The 12166-nt window shown below is 39.0% G+C and overlaps 1 protein-coding gene across 1 annotated transcript in view; it reads left to right on the forward strand.

Moving 5' to 3' along the window:
- The first annotated feature begins 801 nt into the window (after positions 1–801).
- Positions 802–12166, forward strand: part of LOC118420735 — a 77002-nt gene continuing 65637 nt past the window's right edge. The window contains exons 1-4 of the mRNA XM_035827690.1: positions 802–966; positions 2725–2820; positions 4549–4623; positions 5105–5224. Coding sequence (XP_035683583.1) covers positions 838–966; positions 2725–2820; positions 4549–4623; positions 5105–5224 — 420 coding nt within the window. The 5' untranslated portion in view covers positions 802–837. The remainder of the gene's footprint in view (positions 967–2724; positions 2821–4548; positions 4624–5104; positions 5225–12166) is intronic.

Below are 12166 nucleotides of genomic sequence, written 5' to 3' on the forward strand. Positions count from 1 at the left end.
TTGATCAGTCCTCTATTAATCAAAACACTTGTTCATTTGGCAAATTTAGAATACGTTTGCATATGTACCTCGTTTTTTCGGTAGCTTAACGTGTTTTAGCAGTGTTAATTTCTTTGTTTTCTTCAAGCCGATACTATAGACGAGACGTAACAGATCTTTTGATGCATCTCGATTCGTTCTTCGACACTAAAATGTGATAACAATATCACAATTACCGATAAAAGATAAATTTGCCGCTGAAAGTGGCTAATAAGTATATTTGTGGAGTTTGATGAAATTATGGACTTGATTATTTGTGGTAGAAATGATTGTGTTGTATTCTTTGTGTCAATGCGTGCGATGCGCGTTCACCGATGCCCCCATCCCCACTCGGGTCATTTCGAGCAACATCTTTTAATCGGGAACGCCGGTTAGTCGGGAAAATTTAGCTGGCAAATGGCCTTCCCTAATAAGCGGCTTCCACTGTACTTTCGTAGTGATTATGTTTACCTTCATGGAAAGTAAACATATTGTTTTTGCTCTTTGTCTTCTTCTCCAAACAAATAGGGTCAATGACCTGGACCAGATGCTTATCACCATGGATACTGGTAAAGTAGCAGGTACCTTGTGGTGTTTGGTTACATAATGTAGCAAATGGCTTATTAGCACAGAGCTGGAGGGGTTCATGTCACTAAATGTGTTGGGGTAAGAATAAACATAACTGTAGTCAGTGTTAGACTACGGCATGTGAAGGTAAACATTTATTTGCTTGCTAATGTTACCTTTCTATAGTTTGTTTGTTTTCATCCATTACAACAGGATGGAGCTCCAGGCAAAGACGACAGCCAGTCAGAAAAGATGGAGGAACAGGTTCTGTGCCAGGAGAACCAGACAGCTTGTGTAGTCGACGTCCTGAGAAGCAACACCACGCTTTCTGACTGTAGTAATGTCACCACCAGAGGAGAGAGGTCTGTCAAAAACTACAAGGTAAAAACTGTCTCACTTAACACTCTCAATATGAGGAAATAATAACAATTTTGAATGCATAACTCGAATTGTTATAATGATAGACATAAGTCAATGATTTTACAATGTATGCCAATCAACACTATGAAGCTTTGGTGTTAATGTATCTTAAGTTGGCATGTCAAATACTACAAGATGTAAAGACCTTGAATCACATTCACAACAGATATCTAATGTGAATGAAGTAGCATAGTGTTGATGGTATCATAGTGCTGTATACTGGTCTTGAACTTTCAACAATTGTTTATGTGAAATATCTGTGTGTTATGTAAGAGGTAGGAGACTAAAACTTAGCAAAAACTTAGTAAAAGAATCATGCCTTTTCAACTGACTCGGCAACGCTTACCTCCAAGTCCAGTAACAAAAAGAACATAGGGCTTTAAACATGGTGCCACTAAAAGTTGAAAAGTTACCTAGTGGCTAGTGTTAAGTCTGATTAATCAGTTGGACAGCGTTGGTGAATGTTGAGATGGGTGTAGTCTGAAGTCAAATGAGGACAAATGTGTGTCTACAGACTGATGTATTACTTTAGGCAAGGGTTGGATTAAATACAGGATGTGCTATCTGTCATGATTGACACAGGAATACAGAACAGGCTGTTACTGTATAGACATGTATGATGTAGCTAAGGGCAACGTTTGGCATTTCATTGTTGGCAAGGTTAAGTTTATGTGACAGGGTCTTACCGGTATGTAACAATGGATGTGTGTGCTGTTTATAACTAAGCAGGGTCAGAGCTTACAATCTGTCATTGTAGACAGGGCTTATGTTAGAAGATTTAGGCTACAGATCTATCACTTAAGACATGATATGGTGTTCAGCACCAACTTGCAAGTGCATGGTCTGTTACTGTAAGCTTTGAATACTGAAAAACTACTGAGTTAGCAAAGCGACCAGGTACAGGGTGGTTGTGTTATGTTGGTTCTTGAGTTCAGCATCGAGGACAGGGCTTGAACAGTTTCTGTAAGTTGAATAAAACCGTGAAATGAAGGGGAAAAATTATATGGATATGGTGTTGTATGGCATAGGATATGGTGTTCTATGGCATAACAAGTGGTGTTCAGCATCAAGGTCAGAGCTGTTTCTGTAAGCTTTGTATAAACCAATGAGTTAGCAAAGCTCAGAGACAAGGACGGTGTAATGTAGACTATTGTGTTCAGCACCATGGACAGGGCCTAAACAGTTTCTTCAAAGTGACCAGGTATACAGGGTGTTTTGATATGTCGGTTCTTAAGTTCAGCACCAAGGACAGGGCCTGAACAGTTTCTGTAAGTTGAAAACAACCACTGAATTACTAAAGACACATTGCTGTAAAATATAGGATGTAGTGTTCAGCACCAAGGTCAGGACCAGAACTGTTTCTGTAAGCTTTGAATAAACCGCTGAGTTAGCAAAGCTCAGAGACAAGGATGGTGTTATGTAGGATTTGGTGTTCAGCACCAAGGACAGGACTTACATAATGTTTAAACATACTAGTTAGTACTGCAATCAGTGTACATTTCTGAAGTTATTAGTAAAACCTGCCAAATAAGAGTTACTCAAGCATCTGGATCTTTTGTCACTTACTGTCTCCAATAACTGACAAAAGACAGCAGATAATGTCTGAAACAAGTGACCATATTCAAACTCATATCTAGTTAGTTGCTTGAGTAACTATTATTTGGAATATCTTATTACCTAATGTTCCTCTACGAAAGTACATTTGTCTGTTTTCTCCAGACCCTGTGCCAGTCGGACCAGGCCAGACAGAAGGCCATCCACTCTATCCTGAAGTCAGAGGAACATTTTGCAGCAGCTCTCAGGAGTGGCATGCAGGTGGGGATACAAACTCAAGCGTTTTGCAAACTGGACATTTCCCTTTTGCTGCAAATGTATCAAGAGCAAAGCCATATGTTAAAACTTGGAGTGTGACTCTTTTGAAAATGGTTCTTCAGATTGTCACTTACGATTGTTTGTGAACTTGGGGTGTTTGCAAGACTTAATTTCAAATTCAGTTTTGACCAGTCATACAGTGCAGTAGCACCAGCTGACTGAGACTGGGAAACTGGTGTGTTATGCCAAAGAGTGGATATACCAACTATTTAGAATTAAGACTAGCTATATTTTTATCATTTTGAAATGATATTGTACAGTCATGTATATGTCAAATCTTCTTGGTGCATAGGTCAACACTCTACACAAACATTTATATCATATACATGTGTAACACCTTGTTGTACCTATATGCCATATTTTAGCTGTCTCTTGAACAAATTCAGTAGATGTAGCAAATACCTAATCACCATTTCACAGTAACGCTTTCCTTGTTTTGACAAACAATTTGCCTTTTTTTCACAATCACAGCTTCTTATAGCAAGTTACCACTTACAATGGGTAAGATTGTAATTCACACAGCACTCTGGTGGTAAAGGTGTCAAAATCAGCACGTGAAGACGATAAGGGACAGAGGTCAAACTTGGACCTGTTGTTGTGGTTCACCTCTACTTTTCCAGGCAGCGTTTCCACTTTGGGGTTGTGGCCAAAAACTAATCAAGCCATCATCAAATACAGACCAAAAACACATTTTGCCACCATACACATCTGCCATATTAGAAGTTTGAAATCTGGGCACTATTGGCTTCTGAAGGCAAGCTAATTATGTTAACTTTATAATTAAGATTCCCCAAAAGTGTGAAAAACTGCCAAGTATTGGAAAAGCATGCAGAGGTGAATCCAAGGAGTTCTTGGATGCAGGTTCAACTCTGCATATGAGAATGTGCATTTGGTGGTGAAAGTTTCAAAGTAATGATTTATAAAGACTGGTCACCAGCCTTGTCAGAAACTTTTAAAGTAGTAGGCTAATATCTGAAAGTAGCAGGCAAGCCGCAAAGCGGCTTGCAGCGAGCCACAAAGTGGCGAGCCTCCCCCAGGAGCCTCCCCCAGGAAAAATTTGTAAATTTAGACCCCTAAACATGGTTTTTGGTGTATTCTGGGCAACTTTTCTTGTCAGCTTATATCTTTAAGAGTTTACATCTTGGAATTAATTATAACCTCTACCATTTTGTGAAAGAATCCATCCACAATCAGGCATGTTGTGTTTCTAGTTATAGTCCAGAAAATAGTCACAGGCACACAGAGCTAGGCCCATGCACTCAAAGGTCCAGATATTAGAACTCCGCCTCCTTGGAGGTGTGGTGGCAGTGTCTGCTGCAAGCTCAGATAATGTAAACAACAGAGAAAACCTAATACACGTGTGGGACGTTCGTCAAAATGACAGTTTTCAGATCCCCGAAGACCCAGTAAGCTATCAGAAAACTGCCAGAGGTTTATCAAGACAAATTGCTGGGGGATTTTGTAACAAAAGTAGGCGGCTGAAAAATGTAAAGTAGGCGGGGAAAATAGCCGGCTGCCGGCTTAATTTGACAAGGCTGGTCACTTAGATGGGGCATGAGGACTGAAACATACTTTAGCATGCTGGTGTTGAGTCTGTAATATGAGAATCAACTACCGGGTAAAATCAGTGAGGAGGTAGCAGTCACTAATTTCATTCCCTGTACTTCGCAGATGTACCTGCCGTCTGTCAAAAAACAGCTTCTCCCAAAGGAGCATTATGGAAAATTAGTGGCTAACATGGAAAAGGTAAGGTTTTCAGTATAATTGTCCAATGCAATAACCAATAAAATCGTTACAGGTTCTGTATGATGTTAACGTTTACCTTTATATGTTGAGTTTGTTTGCTCTGTTTGTTTTTCTTCTGCTTCTTTATTTCATGTTCCAAACAAACAATGTCAACAACCTGGACCAGACAACTGTCACCATGGTTACTGGAGGTGTCAGTAGCAGACACCCTGTAGTGTTCAATTATATACTTTGTAATGCATTTGAGTAAGAATAAATGTAGCAATGGTCTGTTACACTAGACCATGCAAAGGTAAACATGACGTATTTGCCCCATGTCCAGCCTTGATAGCTTTGGCCTGCGGTAGCAACCGTTTGGAGTGGGCCAAATCTAACAAGGCTGGGCTCGAGGCTATTATTTGCTGTCAAATGTTGCCTTTCTAGTTTTTTTAATAACTTTTCATATTGCAAACCACATGTGTAATATTTTTCCCACCCTCAGCTGGAGGCCCTGAGTCGTTACTTAGCCTCCCAGATCGGAACCTCGGCAGAAAGCTGCCTGTGTGCCCCTCCTGAGGCACCTGTGTACGTGGAGTCTGTGGGACACATCTACCTGGGAAAGGTAAATTATTTCATGTCCCTTATCATTTAGATGTTTGTAAATATATTTTTGAACTGCATAACTGATAGACTGTTGTCGTGACCTGTCTCTCTAGTGCTAATTACTTTTAGTTGGTGAATATAAACTCTGTGATGAACTGAGTGATTTGAGCCATTGTGCACTCTATTCTGAATGAGACATGTTCTTCAATATGCTCAAGATGGTTCAACTACTCAAGGGAATAACTGTTTACACACACACAATACAACCTGTACAATTGCCTTCATATTTTTGTTCGGAGAATCTATGATTTAGGAGAATCTATGATTTGGAAACCTACAATTTAGTACTGAAGTTTTCCTGCCTAAAAATGCAGTTCTTGCTGTACCCACAAGAGGTCACTGTTTCACACATTTGCAACACAAACCCTGACTGTGCATTGTTATGTAGACTGGATTTCAAAACAATCCATCTACAAATATACTACTAATAGGTAAAGCTCAATGAAGACATCATGGTACAATCAAATCAGACAAAGATGATGCTGTTAAAATTTTATTGTAGAAACCTTCAGAACGAAACAAATTTCGAAGGTTCGAAAATACATGTAATGTGTTGACATGCTCACATATTTTCAGTCCTCACTTTTTAAGATACAAGTATATTTTAAATTGTGTTTGTACCTTAGAAATTAAGCAAAAGTCTAACGTTATTTTATTTTTATTCATAGCATTACGCTTTTACGCTCAAAGCTTTAAGCAAAAGACGGGTGATTTTTCAGTCTCTCTATAATCAGTCTATCACGATGTGAAAATGTTCTTACCGCACCATAATCACCACGAGCAGCCTAAGCTCCCCGCCTGACGTTACAGATTATTCACCATGTAAGTAGATCCTGTGGATTCACAGGCCTTAAGCCTGACATTAGGAACTCTAAATAAGATGGAAGGAAGTGATACTGACATGGGGCTCTCTCCATGCAGCCTGGGATTTTTAATTTTTTTTTAAAATTTACTTAGAGTCAGACACCGCAAAACAAGGCTCGTGGAGCCACTCAAGCGTTTTGGGTTATGTTACTGTATTGTGAAGAGAGATGTCTGTTAACCCTTAACTTAAACAGTTTCAGATTGTACCCTGTGGGGAAGCAAGTCCGTGGAAGCTTGTTCCATAGCGATGTTTTCTAGGAAAAAAGCTCTGAGCGTGGAACTTTCTCCTGTTATGAGGATTGTGGAGGAAAAAAGGATGATTTGCTTCAGTGGAAGGATGGAAATAAGATTCTTATAACAAAGATTTCACCCCAGAATTGAGAACTTATGACAAAGATTTCACCCCAGAATTGAGAACTAATATGACAAAGATTTCACCCCAGAATTGAGAACTAATATTATATGTCTATTGACAAAGATTTCACCCCAGAATTGAGAACTAATATTATATGACAAAGATTTCACCCCAGAATTGAGAACGTATGACAAAGATTTCACCCCAGAACCGTTACATACATCTTAACTTCATAACAAGACATTGATGAAAAAATTGTTATAATCTTAATGTCACAAATGACAGAATTTACAAGGAAAGTCAGGATTCTTACATAATTAGTTCCAGTGTCAATTAAAATAATTATGTAAGAGGTCACGTTGACCGGGCTATCCTTCTATAGAGGTCACCGCCAGGCCACTTGTACAGGTTTTAATTGTACATGAAATCATGGCATTAATGACAAATGTTTTTATTTGTCCTTGCCCCTAATCCATCCTCATTTCCGTGCATGCTCAGTTGAGTTGTTTTACGTCATAATTAAGGTATGACTTCCATATTGGTTTGCCATAAAAGGAAGAAGGGAAGAAATTCTTTAAGGAAGGAATTATTGATTGTTGCGTGGTCTTGATTATGTAGACAAGGAGGGGGATTTCCCTTGACTGAAGACTCTTTCGTCAGGGACAGTATGGCGTCTTTGTCACGAAATTGATGAAAATATAACAGTCATAAGCTTAATGTCATAAATGACCTATTTAACAAGGATAGGCAGGACTCGTACTTCTACTACAAGCTCACATATCAATCGAAAAAATTCTGTAAGAGGTCACATTGGCCTGATTATTCCTTCAATCTGTAGAGGTGGCCACTTACACAAGTTTGATTGTGCATGAAATTATGACATTACTGACAAATGTTTTCTTATAATGTCATTGACCCTTCCGTATTCATTTCCTTGCTTGCTCAGTTGAGCTGTTTTACGTCATAATAAAGGCATGGCTTTTTCCATGTTGGTTTTGCCATAAAAGGAAGAAGGGGTCCGGAGAAATTCTTTAAGAAAGGAATTATTGATTTTAGCGTGGTCTTAATTATCCAGACAAGGAGGCGGATTTCCCATGACAGAAGACTCTTTCGTCAGGGACAGTATGACGTCTTTGTCATAATTGCTCAGTTCCTCAGTCTTCAATCACTCTCCTGTAGCTAAGCGATGACATGTTGTGGGAGGTGCGTACTGTGTGAATCATGCAATGCCTGGAGTACCCTTTACTTGTGATAAGAGAAATGTCAATGTCCTTATAGATGCAAACTACAAACTCAATTCTCTCAATTTGAAAACTTCTTTTGGCAAGATTGAAATTGTTGGAAAGGGATAATGTATGGTAAACAATCCATAATTGTTCATATCTCTAATTTTTTTTATAAATTGCCTATAGACCTATTGAGGTTGTAGATTTTTTGACACTGTATATGACATGTAATGGCAAGATGATGTGACAATATGATATGAATTTTAGAGTTTTTGGCATTTGATTTTTACATAATGATTGTAAATGTAGCTACATATGGGCTACATTTTCAATAAAATGGGTACCGTGGACATACATACATAGAGAGGAAATATCCTTTGCTGTCACAAATTGTGTAAAGGTTGTACATGTACATAGTTGTGGAGAAGGTGACATTCAAAAGTTTAAATGACTAATAGATGTGTGAACAGAGTTCTGTTAAACAAATACATCAGTCTTGGTACAAAGATATGTTTTTTTTTTCCTTCATACTGGCTGAATGGAGATTTAACTTAGCATGTGAAATGACGTCAACAGCAGAAGAAAGGTGTAATTTTTGCAAGTGAAACACCAGCATTGTGGAGTCACTTTTCAGCCATCCTTCTTTGAAACAAGCTGTGTTGAACAAATACCCATGGTTAGAGTTTCCTGCTCCCTTAGGGCTGCCCTATGATTCAGTAGCATGGATATTACTGATATGCCAGCCTCCCACAAGAAAGGCATCACCCTAAGTAGAAAATGCCTTTGATAGTGAGTATGACAAACCAGCTGGGGCTAGAGACAAGGGGAGTTTGCGTCACGAGTTGTAATGATTTCCTCTCGGGTTGTGTGTCCACCTGTAGTTTCACACGTCGGGGAGGTAAGGCCGTGGGGGCGGCGTGATTTCTGCACACCTGCGTCATTGTGATATCGCAGGTCTGTATCGCTAGCAGCACGTATTCCTTTAGTTAATTCAAGTATAAATCCCCTTGGGTTTTTCATATCTCTGACGAGTGTGTGTGTGACCTGTGCTTGGTTGTTACAAACTTTGGTTATGATAGGATTTAGAGCTTTTCAATGACGTCAGAGGTTGGTATAGCGGTACAGAAAATTCAGGTACAGGTATAGTTCATGCAGGTTCAGAGGATTCGTCTTTGAAAATTTGTGAATGGGTGAAGCTCAAAACAATGATCCAATTTCCTACAATTAAAAAGTACAAAGGAATCTGTTTGGCAGAGTATCTGACTCCCGCTGTTGTTTTAAAATCCTGTCTTCATGTAAGCTCTGTAACTTTGACTGTAGAAACGTGGTAGAAAGGACAATAAGCTCAACTTTACTTAGCTCTTGTTATTTACTTTATGTACTTTTTTTTTAATGTTCTTTAGGTCCAACAAGAAAAAAATGCATATGGTTTGTAGTCTGGTACTAGTATGTCATACAGGTACCCACCCCTACATTAATTTTGTAGATGACGTTAAATGTGTTTTGACCCTTGAACATTTTTTCTTAAGACAACTCAAGAACTTTGTTTGGCAGACTAAAAAATAAAGACAGAGTACTCCAGACAGTTAAAGACAAGTTAGTTCAAGTTCAAGACAGCCACAGAGTCTCCAGACGTTAAACTACACTGAGATGATACCATATATGGCATTGGCAGAAGACAGCACTTAGCGGAGCTGCGTTTTTGTACCTCAGTGTGCGTCACAGGACTTCATGATCAGTGCGTCGTCGCTGATAAAAAACATTTTTAGCCAGTGGCAGGGCAACCATTACGGAGGTCTCTTTGGAACTCTTTGATCAGTATCTGTTTTATCTGTGTGACAAAATGATGTAAAACATCCCTGCGGGAAAACACAGCACGTGTGCATGTGGGGACAGCTTGTTATATTAGATTGGCTGACTTGTGTCACTGTGCCCCAAGACTGCACATACATGTAACACGGTGTAACTGTAAATGCTGACATTTTGGGGGTGGTTTTATGATTGTTGTACTTTTTGCCATGACTTAATGAGACTGGCTAATTTTTCTGTCTGTTTTCTGCCAATCTACCCCCTTGTCTAAGCATAGGTACAGGTTCAGGTCCAGGGGATCTGGACCAAATTGTTTGTGAAACTTGTGGATGGTTGATGCTCATGCTCAAAACAATCTAATCTCCAATCTAATTTCCTACAAATTAATGTATTTTGCAATATGTATGTATCTGACTCCCAGAGACTGTTGTTTAAAAATCCTGTCCTCATGTACTGAGCTCTGTAACTTTGACTGTAGAAACTTGGTAGAAACTACTATAAGCTGAACTCTACTGCAGTTGCTCTTGTTATTTTCTTTATGTATTTTTCTTTCGGTCCAACACAAAAAAACGGTCTGAGATAATGCCATATATGGAATCGGCACTTGCGTTTTTGTACCTCAGTGTGCGTCACAGGACTTCATGATCAGTGCTTCGTCGCTGATAAAAACATTTTTAGCCAGTAGCAGGGTAACCATAACAGACAGGTCTCTTTGAGACTTTTTGATCAGTATCTGTTTTATCTGTGTTACGAAATATGATTATATAACATCCCTACGGGAAAACACAGCAATTGTGCATGCGAGGGCAGCTTGTTATATTAGTTTGGCTGAGTTGTCACTGCGCCCCAAGACTGCACATACATGACATACCGGTACTGTAAATGCTGACATTTTGCAGTCAGTGGTTTTATGATAACTATACTTTTGCCATGAATTCAAGCGACTGCAAATTTTGTTTTTTGTCTTCTGCCTGTAGACCCCCTTTTCTAAGCACTCAAATGCCATTATAATAATTATAATCGCTACACTGTACAGCACTATGATGTGTTGGAAGCTCCTGTAATGGTGAACAAGGCAATTGCTAGGACAAGAATTCATTGCCAAAAAGCTGGTATTATAAAGTTCATGACGTTCATCATGTTGTATTTATTATAGCAACGTTGTACTTGTATAATTATGAGACAACCCTTCAACAATAATAACTGCTATGGTACATGTGTTCAGAGAGAGGAAATGACATTTCTCACAATCATGTCCAAACTCTCAGATACGGAAAACAGTATTATTCTTACCTTGCTTTGTTAGATAACTGACATTTAGTAGCTTTAGATATCCTTTTTGATGATTGCCTGTTTAAGTTAGAGATAACCTAGGGTTAGCAAAATATCTTGACATTTTATTTGAGCATCTATCAAGGCAGGATTTTGAGATAATTACCATTTCAAGATCAAAGACAGTGTGAAAATGTCAAAAACACGATAACTGTTGCATAATAAGTAGCCTGCTAAAGGTTATTTGACAAATTTACGCCAACACGCCATAAGGAAACGATTTCGTGTAATCAACTCCTCTGCGCACCCACCCCCGTGCCGATCAGAAATGGTTTAGCCCAGTCGTTATTGAAGCCTCAGGGCGAAACGACGCACGTCAGGTTGCTTAGCAACGCTCTTGGCAGGCTTAGTTTTTATGTGAATAGAGATGATAGAAGATACAGAGGGGCATTTTCAATAGAGTTTTGGGGACCTAATCACTGATTCCATCTTCAGCATGAAAATATTATTTATAGTAACTTTGTCCAGGTTGATTGTTTAATTGGAGCTGCACCTAATTTTTTACTGCGGGTGCAGCGGTATGCCTAATAGTTTTGTACATCAGTAATCTAAAGGTACTATATATTACATGAACCATGCACACTAATATACACAGTCAGACAGCATTTTCCTCACATTCCAGGCACTAGTGTCATGAAAATTTGATAACATTGTTTACAAACTCACTGCCCCTACAGTCTCAAATTTGCAAAATGGCTATGGGACTACTGTTTACTTTTACTACATTTTTACTACATTAAGTCTTGTCCATGCTACTAGTAATGGCATTGTAAAAAACAGTTGAGCGGGACCTTGCAGAGATGGGCTGCAGCTGAGATAGGTCTCAGCAGACAGCATTAAACAAAAAGCTGTGGAGAATAATGACACAGCTGCCTGCCTCAGTAAATGCACTCAAAATGCAGTGAAGAATTCTGGCATTGTCTAATGTATACTTGTAAGTGTGATGGGGTCAATCGTGATGTACATGTACCGTATTTATGACTTCCTGCATCAGAAACATAAATCTTACTAAACTATACAATGTACATGTTGAACATTGTTGTACAATGTACAGTTTGTACTAAATGTGTCAAATTGAATGACCCGTGGCCTACATTGTTTCATACAAGGAACAACAGCTGCGACTGAGTGCTTTTTCCCCTGTGTGACAGTCAACAGCAAATCAATTGTACAGTCTCAGGGTGCTAGTCAGGATTTTATTTTAGCATAACGGCAATGGCAATTAAGGTAGTGAAGCAAACAATCAGGAGGATGGTGTAGCTTTATCCCCTCCAGTGTGCAGAAATTTTGCAAATTTAAGATCAAAGTTCAAAGA

Source organism: Branchiostoma floridae, chromosome 8, assembly GCF_000003815.2.
Source record: "Branchiostoma floridae strain S238N-H82 chromosome 8, Bfl_VNyyK, whole genome shotgun sequence".
Classification (NCBI taxonomy): Eukaryota; Metazoa; Chordata; class Leptocardii; order Amphioxiformes; family Branchiostomatidae; genus Branchiostoma; species Branchiostoma floridae.